Source organism: Mus caroli, unplaced genomic scaffold (genome assembly GCF_978045245.1).
Source record: "Mus caroli unplaced genomic scaffold, Mus_caroli_1 scaffold_11, whole genome shotgun sequence".
In the NCBI taxonomy this organism is placed as follows: Eukaryota; Metazoa; Chordata; class Mammalia; order Rodentia; family Muridae; genus Mus; species Mus caroli.
The window spans coordinates 121,783,443-121,798,174 of NW_028227266.1; the positions used below are offsets into that span (position 1 = coordinate 121,783,443).

The 14,732-nt window shown below is 43.6% G+C and overlaps 1 protein-coding gene across 1 annotated transcript; it reads left to right on the plus strand.

Annotated features, from left to right (window-relative positions):
- Positions 1 to 5,003: 5,003 nt before the first annotated feature.
- Znf660 (zinc finger protein 660) lies at positions 5,004 to 12,172 on the plus strand. Its single transcript, XM_021173253.3, has 3 exons — positions 5,004 to 5,077; positions 5,862 to 5,957; positions 8,954 to 12,172. The coding sequence occupies exon 3, from the start codon at positions 9,247 to 9,249 to the stop codon at positions 10,258 to 10,260; it is 1,014 nt and encodes a 337-aa protein (XP_021028912.1). The 5' UTR covers positions 5,004 to 5,077; positions 5,862 to 5,957; positions 8,954 to 9,246; the 3' UTR covers positions 10,261 to 12,172.
- The last annotated feature ends 2,560 nt before the right edge of the window (positions 12,173 to 14,732 follow it).

Below are 14,732 nucleotides of genomic sequence, written 5' to 3' on the forward strand. Positions count from 1 at the left end.
CCTGCTCGTGTGTGTGTGTGTGTGTGAGTGTGTGTGTGAGTGTGTGTGTGTGAGTGTGTGTGTGTGAGTGTGTGTGTGAGTGTGTGTGTGTGAGTGTGTGTGTGAGTGTGTGTGTGAGTGTGTGTGTGTGTGTGTGTGTGTGTGTGTGTGTGTGTGTGTGTGTGTGACAGCATGTATGTGGAGACCAGATAAGAACTTAAGGAATTGGTTCTTTCCTTCCACCTTCGTGGGAGTTCCAGAGATTGGACTCAGTTCACAAAAGCAACTGAGAGGAGAAAATGGTTTATTTTGGTTAACAGTTCAAGAGAAATACAATTTATCACAACAGGGAAGACATGAATAGAGGCAGGTGGTGGTGCGTGGCTTTAACCCCAGCACTCAGGAGGCGAAGGCAGGTGGATCTCTGAGTTTGATGCTAGCTGAGTCGACAGAGGGCTAATTGCAGGACAGCCAGAGCTACACAAACCCTGTATCAAAAAAGTGGAAGGGGGAAAAAAAGCACTGTGGCTCCAGTGAGAAGCTGGGTGGTCACATCTTATCCACACACAACAGAGAGAACGAATGTGAAATGGGATGTCTACAACAAAGCTCCACCTCCTAGAGGGTCCACAACCTTCTCACATCTTAAACACACACAAAAGAGAGAACGAATGTGAAATGGGATGTCTACAACAAAGCTCCACCTCCTAGAGGGTCCACAACCTTCTCACATCTTAAACACACACAACAGAGAGAACGAATGTGAAATGGGATGTCTACAGCAAAGCTCCACCTCCTAAAGGGTCCACAACCTTCCCAAACAGCACCAACAACTGAGGATAAAATATTCACATACAGAGATAAATAAGCAAAGAGAGGTAAATAGCACCAGGCACATTTGAAAAAGCAACAGAAAACGTGTATACATGCATGCATATATACATACACAATCATAAAATTCATATGCAGCAACACCTTACGGGGTGATAAAGTTCCTCACAAGAACCAAAAACTAACAAAAACGTCAGTGCCATCAGGGAACATCTTTTTGAGCTGTTGGGGGTGAGGGTGGGGTCTAATAAACTCCCTAAATAGTATGACTATACCTGTTGTCCTTGGTTGCTTCCCAGAACTTGAAGTTAAGACCCTATTACTGAAGACACCACACATGTGGAACACAAAATTTGGAGAAATTGAGCTGGAACTGACTAAAAACAACCTCCTCATGAGAACCTAGCTTTCATAGGATTTGAAAAGTGTAGAGCAAGCTGCCAAGGGAGACCAGCAGTCAACAGTCCACCCCAGCTGAAAAGCCTACAAACCATACCAATGTGAGCCCTGACAAGGTATCCCAATGGAGCAATAGTCGTGGCTGCTAGCTAACTGCTGTCTAACTGGCCTTTAGGACTTATCAATATGTGTGAATTCATGCCCGGTACTGTCAAACAACCTGACTACTCATAGCTGGAGAGGTTATAGACCCTAGAGGAGGTCCAACATCAAATCAGAATTCAAATATGGAAAATAGTTCTGATGCCCAAACATGATGGTAAAGGGGCTAGGAAGTATACACTGAACCACTTGCTTCAGACAGGAAATAGTTCTGATGCCCAAACATGATGGTCAAGGGGCTAAGAGATATACACCGAACCATTTGCCTCTGACACATGCAAACAACATACACCAAAACCATATTCTCCAACTAGTAGGGAAAGTCATGCAGTCTTAACTTATTTGTATGGATGTTTAGCCTACATGTATGTCTCAGCACTTCATGTGTGTTTGGTACCTGCAGAGGCCAGAAAGGGCACCAGATCTTCTCTTAAAACAGAAGAGATTGTTATGAGGCACCATGTGAGTGCTTCGGGTTGAACCTAAGACATCTAGAAGACCAGCCAATGTGCATGACTACTAAGCCGCCTTTTAGTTCCAGCTATTAGATTTTGTTGATAGGAGTACTCCCCACATAAAGAGGCATTGTCCATTTATTCTTCACTGGACCAAACCAGTCCTCCCACTAATAAAGCACTGAGCTGCTGTACAGGATACCCAGCAGAGTGAGGAGCAGATTATCTTTTAAGGCATACAAATGTTTTGCTCAAAAACACAGTAAAGCTGGGCAGTGGTGACGCACACCTTTAATCCCAGCACTTGGGAGGCAGAGGCAGGTGGATTTCTGAGTTTGAGACCAGCCTGGTCTACAGAATGAGTACCAGGACAGCCAGAGCTACACAGAGAAACCCTGTCTCAGAAAAAAAAAAAAAAACAACACAGTAAAAGTCACACATATGATGGATGGTCCATTCCTTTTTCTTGGTAGTAGGTATTCCTGAAAAAAATGCCTGATTGGAATTGTTAGTTGACAAAACTACAGTGTTTCCCTTCTTGTTAACCAATTCCACACACTTAAAAAACTTTTTAGGAATGAGTGTATAGCTGGCATCATACAATGACAGCCAATAAAGTTCTTCTCCAAATTCTCTAGTTCCATTGTCTTCTGTGTAGCTATAGCATATGTTATATGTCCAGCTTCCCAATGTGTACCATAAGGATGACAGATTCAGTTTTCCATGGACCAGCAGTCACTCAAGGATTGGGTAAAAAGTAGGGAAGCAGACAAAGTAACCCCGGGGGGAAAAATGTATTTATCCTAGGCTGAGTAAAGGGTGGTGACCATAGCTGAAGTTTATGCATTTAGGCATAACCCATTTCTATGTACCCAGCCATAAGACTGGAGGCACAAATTCCATTTCCACTTTAAAAGATTGGGACATGCTATATTCCTCGAGGGTATACAAGCTGTCCTTTAGAGCAGAGGATGCCAGAACTATTGCAGTAACAGCATATCTGTGGCAGGCAGCCTTGGAAAAATTCAGAGCATATCGTGATGTCATCAAGAAGCCACAGTGAAACTTTTCCAGTCAGCATTAGGTTGACTTAACAAGGGGCAAAACAAAACAGTGCTGCTGATGAGAGAGCCACACAATGGGAGTTCTCAAGTTGAGTAGCTACTTCCCCTGAATTGCTGCATTTCCACCTAGAGGAAGTAGGGAAGCTATCAACATTAGGGAAGTAAAACTCATAAGGCTCAGGAAGTAAACACAACTTACAAGGTATTGCTAGAGTGGTAACTAGCAGTTACAAGCCCTTTCTGAAGACCCAAGTTAGATTCCTCATACCCACGTTGAGAGGTTCACAAGGACTTAAAACTCCAGTTCCCGAGATCTGATGACCTCTTTGGGACTCTGTGGGCACCAACATGTATGCCTACATGTACACACACACACACACACACACACACACACACACACTGTTTTTTATCTTACAAGACTCAGAAAGATTCTGAAACCTAGAAAATTCATAAGGCCCCTCCACAAGTTTATAAAAGTAGTAAGAATATAAGGCGGGTAGTGGTGGTACTTGCATATAATCCTAGTACTTGGGAGGCAGAGGCAGGTGGATCTCTGAGGTGAGGCCAGCCTGGTCTACAGTGTGAGTTCCAGGACAGCTAGGACTACACAAAAAAACTGTGTCTCAAAAAAATCCAACCGAACAAGAAAAAGCAGAACAAACAAAGAAAAAACCCACAGGAGAAAAGAGACTCTCTGACCAGTCAAGATGTAAGTTGTGCAAAGCTCTACGGGAGCAATATTTAGATATTTGGGACTACTCACCCATGCTAGAGTGTGGTTTCCAGTGATGCTGCTGCCCCTGACTCGTCCATGTTCCTATAAGGAATCTCTCATGTATTTTCCTGTAATTCTTTGGTCTGATGGTGGTGTCCTATCTGGAGGAAATAGAAATTGTTTACATAGCCCCTGGAAAAATTACACAACACTGCTGACACAAGAAGAGGAATTCAAAGAAACAAAGATGCAATAAGTTTTTAACATATGAGCCTCTGAGAGACATTCCAGATTTGAACAACAGTGACCAACATATAATTCATTAGTAAATCACTCTGGTCACCCCTTCAAAATGTGTATAGTCCCAATTTTTACTTGCTATTTCATTTCCAGTCGAAGTCATCATTTCCCTCTGCACAAAATGCAATACCTTTTTTAATAAATTTGTGTTTGTTCTTCCTGTCTCTCAGCCTGTTCTCCAAAAGGCAGCAGGCACTACTAACTGTAAAAGACAAATTAGCTTTCACACAAGGTCATTTTAGAATACCTCCAAACACAGAGCAGATTATTCAGAGAATTTACAGGAACAGGCTTCTTGGCTCATTTCATATTTCGTAGGCAACAAATATTGGAATGTGTGACAACACACACACACAACCAACAACCTAACAACAACAAAAGAAAGCTTGTGTCTCTCCTTGTTTCTGAGTTCTTAACAGCTTGCTTCCTGCAGCATCCAGAGAGATCCAAAGCGCTTACCACGGCCTCTAATATCCTTACTGCCTCAGGTAATTCCTGATCCAAGAGTTTTGCTCCTAATGTTCCGACAGGAACACACTTTTCCCAGATGTCTGCATGTTTCCTTCGTTTCCTAAATAAGCTTCGTCTATGCAGTCTACCACTTCTCCCTCTTTTGGTTCGCTACCCAATAGCTACCAGGTATCTCTTTTCACCTCCCTTTACTTTAATGCAGCCTCACTGTCTTTACCACTGCGTGTGCAGTTCTTAGAACAGTGACAGAGAAGTAACCCACCATTATGTATTTTCACCTGCTGCAATAAATAGCCGAATCTGACTGTGAGGCTAGGGGTTGTCTCTGAGAGCCTCAGTATCCGGAAGAGGCCTGGCTGACCAGGTTATTGGTTTCTCTCCCCGTGCTACCTGAGGCCTTGGCTGAACTCTCCACGACTGTCCACCCAGTTAGTAATAGTGATGTCTGGAAGCCAGGGCATCTGCAGATCTTCAGAGCTTCTAAGGAACCTGGACAGCTCAGCCCTGGGGCACAGAGATGCTGAGACCTCCGGCTGCCTAGAAGGGACTGAGGGACTGAGGGGCGTGTCAGCTGGACGACTTGGCCTTGGTACAGAGATGCGGAGACCTCCCATTGCCTAGAAGGGCCTCAGGCGCAAGGAAGGCATGCAAGTCTCTGTTGCCATTCGCCGGCTTTGTTCCGGAGGACTGCGTGTGGTTCGGTGAGGGGTACGCCCTGGGCATTGGGCTCCAGGAGCGAGTGGCTCCCGTGGGTGGTGCCATCCTGGGTCTCAGGGGTGCCTGCCTCTGTCCAGCATCTCCTGTGCGGGGGTGCAGGGTGGGGCGATGACAGGACCTGCCAAGGCTCTCGGGGACCAGGCTCTCCCAGGACGACCCAGCCGCGGACCTGTGTCCAAGCCCAGCTGTGTCGCCAGCCAAGACACTGGCGTCTGGAAGAGGGGGTAGGATTGTCCAGGAATAGTTACTCATTTATGCCCTCAACCAAAACCACCCATCACTGAAAGAGAAGATATGGAACAAACTTATAGGCCGACCCTGCTCATCAAAAGGGCAAACAGCATATTCCAAGGCCGAACAATTTTAAGAAATCAGTAATCAGTAATGTTTATTTAGCATCCATTAAAGGCCTTATGTGTAATACTTATTATTCTTATTACTGTTATTATCACTATTGTTGTAATTTGAGACAGGATCTCACTATGTAACATTGGCTGACTTGAAACTTGCTCTGTAGACTAGGTTGGCCTTAAACTCACAGATTCACCTGCCTCTGCTCCTGGAGTGCTGGGATTAAAATCATATTTGACTACCATGCCCTGCTACTAGTCTTTTTTTTTAATTAATTTATTATTATTATTGTGTTGTGTGTGTGTGTGTGTGAGAGAGAGAGAGAGAGAGAGAGAGAGAGCATTCTGCAGGTCAGGGGGTTAACAGAAGACACAACACTGCCTTGGGTGTAAATCTCTCACGTGTATCTGTTTACAGCGACTCAAGATCTTCCGCACTGAATCCAAGGAGGCGATCAGGAAAAGTGTGCTGGACAGATCCTTTGGAGCACATTTACTGTGTTTGAGAATGAGGGTGAGTTGTTCTCTTCTCTTCTGAGTGATCGACAGCCAGTCTGCCTGTGAAGTCAGTCTGGAGAGGGGAGAGGGGAATCTTGCCTATTAAAGGAAATGGGATCAGGATTGAAGGGACTCCTTTCCTTTCTCCTCCCTGAAGTTCCCCTCCCCCTTATTTCTCTCTCTCTCTCTCTCTCTCTCTCTCTCTCTCTCTCTCTCTCTCTTTGAGATGAGGCCTCAGTACCCTAGGCCACCCTCAAAACTGCTATGTGGTCAAAGACTGATCTTGAACTCCTGATTCTCCTGTCTCCACCTTCCAAGATTTTATATACTTATGCCACTATGTCTGACAGAAAGGGAGAATTTCCTGAGGATATTATCAGTTAGCAAAAAACACAGAAGTGAGAGGGGGAACCTGTGGAGCTTGAGGAGAGAGGTTGGGGTGATGGGAAAGAACGATATGAGGGAACTCAGACTTGAGTGTGATGAGACTTAAATTTGAATACTGTAAGGTCTAGTCTCCCTATTTGTCCGTTGGATGTAAGACTTGGAGCTGGGTCATCACAGGAAATATGGGGGCAGTTTCCAGCACTGAAGATTGCTGTGAGTTCCAGGTCAGCCTGGGCTACCTAGTGAGACCTTGTCTGAAAAAATAAAAATCAAAAGAGTCTAGTATACTGGTGCATATGTTCTAGCTTCCAAAATTCTGACAGTCCCTGAAAAAAGTGTGACCAATCAGTTTCCTAGTGAAGGCAGACTCTTGAATGGTTTATACTGAGATATAGTTGCTAGGACTACAAATATATTGTCATATTTATTTAGAATATGGAGTCTTTTAAAAGTAATTATTGTAGCCTGGCATGGTGGTACATGCCTTTAATACTAGCACTTGGGAGGCAGAGGCAGGCAGCAGATCTCTGTTAGTCCAAAGCCAGCTTGGTCTACTTAACAGGAAGCTAGAGCTGTATAATATGTATATATATATATATATATATATATATGTGTGTGTGTGTGTGTGTGTGTGTGTGTGTGTGTGTGTGTGTGTGTGTAGGGAGAGGGAGAGAGAGAGAGAGGGTCAAAAGAAGGTGTCTGAGTCCATAGAATTACAGATGATTGTGATCTGCCATGTGGGTGCTGGAAATTGAACCCAGGTCCTCTGTAAGAACAACAGGAAGAGACCACTGAGCCATCTCTCCAGTCCCAAAGTAGCCCTTCTTCATCAGATATGATCTGACATCCATCTTCCTCCTTGAGTTCTACAGAAATGCTGTGAGCCTCATCACAATGACTTATTAAGTGTTAAAGAGATGTTAGTGAAAGGATAGCAAATTTCAGTTCAACAGAAGAATAATAAGTTCAGGAAATTTATTGGTCATAGTTATAACAGCATGTTGTATCCTTAAGTTCCTCTCATTACATACACACAATTAAATGGTTATACTAACTTCACTTAACTATCAGAAAACACACCGTGGATAGACAGGATTTTTATTTTTAGCTTTTTTTTTTTTTTTTGAGGCAGAAGCTCATGCTATACAATATTTATTAAACAAGGGTGAGGATGCAGGGTGCAGGATTATATCATCTATATGTTTAACTATTCAGCAGTGTGTTCATAGTCTGAAGGAAGCACACTGTGAGGACATGTGCATGGGTGTGGCGCAGTCACCTGCCAGTCAGTGTGCTTTTACACTTCAGCACCTCCAGATTTGAGGGCTGCAGATGTTACATACACATGCAGGGTTTTGTATCCAGCGGATCATGACATTTCTGTTTGCTCCTGATACATGGCTTTATGCCTGAGCCCCTCTTGTGGTACTGTCCCTACTCTCTGCCCACATTACTGTCACACCATACACCATTCTGGCAGAGGTCCTTTGTTACTCTTTTTTATTTTTATTTTTTTTATTAGGTATTTTCCTCATTTGCATTTCCAATGCTATCCCAAAAGTCCCCCATTCCCCTACCCACCCACTCCCACTTTTTGGCTCTGGCGTTCCCCTGTACTGGGGCATATAAAGTTTGCCAGTCCAATGGGCCTCTCTTTCCAGTGATGGCCGACTAGGCCATCTTTTGATACATATGCAGCTAGAGTCAAGAGCTCCAGGGTACTGGTTAGTTCATAATGTTATTCCACCTATAGGGTTGCAGATCCCTTTAGCTCCTTGGGTACTTTCTCTAGGTCCTCCATTGGGGGCCCTGTGATCCATCCAATAGCTGACTGTGAGCATCCACTTCTGTGTTTGCTAGGCCCCGGCATAGTCTCACAAGAGACAGCTATATCAGGGTCCTTTCAGCAAAATCTTGCTAGTGTATGCAATGGTGTCAGCATTTGGAGACTGATTATGGAATGGATCCCCAGATATGGCAGTCTCTAGATGGTCCATCCTTTTGTCTCAGCTCCAAACTTTGTCTTTGTAATTCCTCCTTTGTTACTCTTAAACCCTATTCCTCAACTTGATCCTTCAGTTGCAAAACAGACACCTAAAACTAGCACAGAAAGCTGGCTCTAGCCTCAGATAAGCCCTGTGAGCTATGCTGTGCTGGACTCACTCAGTATTTGAAGGATGGTGTGAAGAGCCACCAAGAAGCTTACATGCAGAGGTGCGGGCTGGGACCTGGTGCCCAGACCTCAAGAAAAACATAAAACCTCAGTTGGACCTTAAAACAGTCTCAGTTGCTATTCTGTAGTTCTGTTTGTTCGATGCCAACCACTGAATCAAGGAAATATTTCAGCAAGAAGTAAAAACCAGACTAGTTTGAACATTAGGCATTTCAGGTACCTGAACCAAGGACCTTTGCTCATACGTTTTCTCAGTACAAGAGTATACCTGACCCTGCCTTTCAGTTGTTTTGCTCCCATTTTAGAGAGTGGAACAAGACGAGAGCAGAGTGGATTTTCCACTGTCTGTTGCAGTTCTGAGGCTGGACGTGCTGAGCTTCTCCCCTTGTCTGTCTTTATCTTTTATTTTATTGCCTTTTATCTAACCTCACTCTTCTCATTGTTTTGAACAGTTCTCTGCTTTTGAACACTCACCCTTCTACGTAAGGCTCTGTGACCTACTCCATCTTGTCCTCCTGGAATAATTCTCACCCTATTACAGGAAGGTGGGGCATATACACGTTCTCTTTCCTGTCAGGTGGTGAAATAGACTGAAGGGGGTATTAATTCTAAGACATCATTCCTGAACATCAGAATCATGTTTTACCCCCAAGAGAATTGCACATAAGTGTTGCAGAGGAAGTAAAAGATTTAAAAGGAAAAGAGAAGAGGAAAACGGTCACTGAGATGCCCCCGGCTGGAGAGGATGCGGAGAAAGACAGGAAAGTTCAAACATAAGACATTTGAAGATAGCAAGTCGCCCACTGAAGGGAGTGACCAGGAGCGTGAAAACAGTGGTCCTCAGTTCTGTGCCTCCACGACGGGGAAGAGAGGTCATGGTGAAAGGAGACAGTTTGTGTGCACTGAGTGTGGGAAAGCCTTCAGTCAGAGTGCCAACCTCACTGTGCATGAGCGAATCCACACAGGGGAGAAGCCTTATAAGTGTAAGGAATGTGGAAAAGCCTTCAGTCACAGTTCCAACCTTGTGGTTCATCAAAGAATCCATACCGGACTTAAGCCGTACACATGCAGTGACTGTGGGAAGGCATTCAGCGGGAAGTCACATCTCATCCGGCACCAGGAAGTCCACAGTGGGGAGAAAACACACAAATGTAAAGAGTGTGGGAAAGCCTTCAGCCGGAGCTCAGGACTTATCTCTCATCACAGAGTTCATACTGGCGAGAAGCCCTACACTTGTATTGAGTGTGGGAAAGCCTTTAGCAGGAGTTCAAACCTCACTCAACATCAGAGAATGCACAGAGGGAAAAAGATTTACAAATGTAAAGAGTGTGGGAAAACATGTGGTTCTAATACAAAGATTATGGACCATCAGAGAATTCACACTGGGGAGAAGCCCTACGAGTGTGCCGAGTGTGGGAAAGCCTTCATCTTCAGGAAAGCTCTTAATGAACACCAGAGACTCCACCGCAGAGAGAAACCTTACAAATGTAACGAGTGTGGGAAAGCTTTTACTTCTAACCGAAACCTTATAGATCATCAGAGAGTTCACACTGGAGAGAAGCCTTATAAATGTAATGAATGTGGTAAGACATTCAGGCAGACATCTCAGGTTATTCTACATTTGAGAACTCATACTAAAGAGAAACCCTATAAGTGTAGTGAGTGTGGGAGAGCTTATCGTTATAGCTCACAGCTCATTCTGCATCAAAGGAAGCACAATGAAGAGAAAGAAACCTTACTGTTTACCAGCCAGGTGTGATGGCACATGCCGTTAATCCCGGCATTTAGGAGGCGTTAGTTTTAGGCCAGCCCGGTCTACATAGCAAGTTCTAGACTAGCCAAGGCCACAAAGTGAGACCCTGTCTTAGGAAAAAAAATGGCAATAATGTTAATTACTACTTTTCTGAAAATTAGATTTTTTAAATAACATTAAACTTAATTCTGCTTCTACAAATCCGTACACAGAAAATAGTAAGTAGCTAAAGTCTAACAAAAGGGATATTCATGCCAGCATTATACATAGCTGAAGGGGAAAATGAAGAAACAAACAAAATACAAACCAAACTACCAAACAGAGACCACCCAAACTGTAGATTATTATATGTGCAGTGTGAAAGGAATGATAGTCTATTCATATTTTGCTTCTGAAACCATTTTTTAAAAGAATTTTTAATGTATGCCATGGGAGAAATTTCTGGATAACATGGAAAGTGGAGGAATGAAATATCCAGATAAAATATTTTCACCTAGGAAAACGGAGAAAGAGAAGGAGAACCAAACCTAAATTTTCACCATAGTTATCTCTAGGTGATAGGTTGTAGATTATTTCTATTTTCTTCTGTATGCTTTTCTAGGCTTTCTAGATTTTCTACAATGAGAGTGTTACTTTTATATTTACAAAAAAGTATAATCTATTTTAAATACAAGTACATGCTTGTTTTTATTTAGTGGTAGGAAAAGTACCTATTGTGTAGTCTTTAAATCTTGGGATTCACCCTAATCCTGGCACTGGCAGAAGTGAAATTATGAGCGAATCCATTTCTTTTAGAATCCACTTCCTGCTACCGAAGGGGGTGGAACTTTTGTTCTCTGCAGCCTCAGACTCTGATCACTGATGCTGCCTTTGTTCTCTGCAGTGTCAGACTCTGTGCTCACCAGCGCTGCCTTTGTTCTCTACAGTGTTAGACTCTGTGCTCACCAGTGCTGCCTTTGTTCTCTGCAGTGTCAGACTCTGTGCTCACCAGCGCTGCCCTTGTTCTTTACAGGGTCACTCTGTGGTCACCAGTGCTGCCTTTTGTCTTCTGCAGTGTCAGACTCTGTGGTCACTGTTAGGTGAGAGCACAGCAGGACTTTAGTGCACCTTCTTTCCTGTGTAGTGAAATAACCGTCCTATAATGGATGACTACCTGAGCTCCACCCTTCCAAAAGAGATGTCTAGACAGTTAGAGGAGACCTGTGTCCTGACCCACTGGTTGAGCACCAGCTTCACTACTTTGGATGAGTGATGACACTACTCGGACTTGTGTGAGAAGGGAAAGGTTGTTCACTTCAGAGGGATGTGTGAGGATTAAGTGAAATGATGCTATGATGATGCCACACCTGGCACGTGACAGAACAGAGTGCACACCTTTAATACCAGCATTTGGGAGGCAGAGGCAGGCAGATCTCTGCGTTTGAGCCCACCCTGATCTACACAGTGGGCTCCAGGACAGCCAGGGCTACACAGAAATCCTGTCTTGAAAAACAAAACTTGGGCTGGTGAGATGGCTCAGTGGGTAAGAGCACCCGACTGCTCTTCCGAAGGTCCAGAGTTCAAATCCCAGCAACCACATGGTGGCTCACAACCATCCATAACGAGATCTGACTCTCTCTTCTGGAGTGTCTGAAGACAGCTACAGTGTACTTACAGATAATAATAAATAAATAAATCTAAAAAAAAAAAAAGAAAAACAAAACTTGTCTGAGTTGAGAAGAAAATGGGTAACAAACTATCATTTTATTATTATTATTATTATTATTATATATTTATTTTTATTTTATTGGTGTTTTTCCTGCATGTGTGTCTGTATGGGGGTGTTAGATCTCCTGAAACTAGAGTTACAGACAATTGTGAACTGCCATATGATTGCTGGGAATTGAACCTGGGTCCTCTGTAAGAATAGCCCTGAGCTCTTAACCCCTGAGCCATCTCTTCAGCCTCCAAAATATCATTTTACATGGTTTTGATTAAAGGGAAATCTGGCAGATTTCTGAGTTCGAGTCCAGCCTGCTCTACAGAGTGAGTTCCAGGACAGCCAGAACTACACAGAGAAACCGTCTCAGAAAAAAAAAGGGGGTGTGGGCGGGGAAATATGTAAGACAATGCTGGAAGGTATTCTCCCGATGCTTAGAGGATGCTTTTAAATCATGTGTACTGCATTCTAGATGGAGCTCAATAGGCTGATTCTCCACATCAGCTCTCTCTGTCCTTCTAGTCTTCATGCAGGCTAACAATAAATACCCTAAACGTTTAACATGTCTCTAGGGCAATAGTTTCCAGTCTTCTGGGGATGAATTTGTTTTTGTGTTTAGGGATGGATCGATTTTCATTGTTTTATAACTTGAAAGAAGCAAAACATTGTCTCTACAGAGGAATAAACATCACTGAAGTAAGAAGGCTGTGAACTCAAGAAAAATTCGGTGCTCTGCAAAAAAGTTTTTGCCGAGCTGGCAATAACTACTCATTTCTGGTTTTTAGCCTAACAGATTAAAGCTTTATCTCCAACTAGTGGTTGGAAACATTGTCTTTTAACAGTTGGTCTAGTGTCAGAAGCCTCCTCTTAGATGTCAAGTTTTGGATGTTGGGGCTTAGAATCCTTGGATTCATAGTTTGCTCACACAAAGTAGTCCCTGATGCTCAAGTGTGAGCCGTTCACCTCCTGAGTCTACTTTTGACTGCTGCTTCACAAACCTTTTGTGAGAAGCAAGAAAAATGTGGGATTTGTTTTTGTGTGCAAAGTAGGAAACTCAAGGGGGCAGGTCACATGGCCCAGTGTGTAAAGGCAATTGCCTGACCAACCTGAGTGTCATCCCAGAACCCACGTAAAGGTGGAAGGAAAGAACTGACTCCACAAAGTTGTCTTCTGACTTCCATACTGAACACTCTGTCACACACAGGCACACATCTGGCACATATAAAATAACAGTAAAATATTTTACAGTATGGAACTTATCAGTTGTAGAAAATTAGTTTAAATAACTTATTAAAATCCCATTCCATCAAGCCAGATGTGGTGGCACAACACTGGGGAGGCAGAGGCAGGTGCATCTCTGACTTTGGGGCCAACCTGGTCCACAGAGGGAGTGAGTTCCAGGATAGCCAGGGCTACCTAGAGAAACACTGTCTCAAAAAGACAAAAACAAACAAGCAAAGTTCCTTTCCATCACTCATAGATGAGTTACCAAGCATGGCAGGTGTCTTATTTGTCTTATACATATCACCTCCTTATTTAGAATGTAATTATTTTATTAGCCTTGGAAAAACTGAGCTGACCTTCCTGGTATCTGATCCTTCCCACTCCACTATTCTTTCTATATGTATTCCTTATTAACTATAGACTTTCATCATGTTCAGAGTCTTTCTAGTCAATGCCCCAGGCCCAGAAGCCATAAAGGAAAAGGTCTGTTACATGTCACCAACCGTGACAACCACAAAGTCACAGATACATAACAAACTGGGGTTGGCTGTCACAGTGCATGCCTTCCTCCAGGCGCTCAGGAAGTGGATCTCTGTGAGTAGGAGGCTAGCATGGTCTACCTAGCCAGTTCCAGACCCTGTCCCAAAGAAACAAACTGGGAACAACGTGCAGCTCCAATCCTCAGAGTCAGGTTTCAGGTGGGAACCAAGAAAACTCACTCCAAAGATGGAAGCTTATAAATGAAAGCTTCCTTTCCTGAGCGCTCAGGGAGGCATTCAGCTTGGGATCTGAACCTCGTCCCCGAGGGAAAGCTGTATCACAGATTTAGAGGGAAATAAGAGGGGCTGAGGAGGGCTTAGGATCAGTCAATCATGTTTTTTTGACATTAAGGATTAAGTGAGGGAATATCTGTTGGAGACTGAGCCTTTTCCAGGACACCTGGCTTTAAGGCCCTTAACTCATCCTCCTAGATGTTTGGTCTGGAGCTCAAGGGAACAAAGGAGCTGGTTAGATGGGTGCAGTTGATGAGAGCTGGGCAGGCCGTCGGTTACATATTTTTACAATTCAGACACCTTTGTTAAAATAACAGCAAGTTTTACATAAACCGGTAGGTTTATGAGGCAATTAAGAAAATCTTTGGAGGGGCAGGGTAGGAGCAGGTCCCTGAGCCTGGAGATATGAACCCCGCCTGACCCTGTTAACAAAATGGGGGAGCAAAATGGGAGAATTGCTTTTGAGAAGGCTGGGCTCCAGTGGCTTGCTCCTTACAGTCAGCAAAGCCCTGCCATTCCTTTGAGCATATGAGTTTACAAGACTCAGCTGTTATCTCTTCCTTTGAAAATACAATATCTTCCTGAAATAGTGTTCATGAATAGGCTTTGTATGTTTTTCTTTTAACTGCAATTCAGGGTTACCCCTCATGAATGCCACCTATGCTTGTGTGCTTATGCATTCTGTTAAGTGTGTTCACACATTGAACTTTTGTTTAGATTTTTGCCTCTCCTGATTGGTTATCAGCAAGCTTGTAAGGGTCTGACTGTATTAAATCAATGAG

Excerpts from the sequence above, each read along its gene's own strand:
- Znf660 (XM_021173253.3), top strand. The coding sequence starts at position 9,247 with ATGCGGAGAAAGACAGGAAAGTTCAAACATAAGACATTTGAAGATAGC.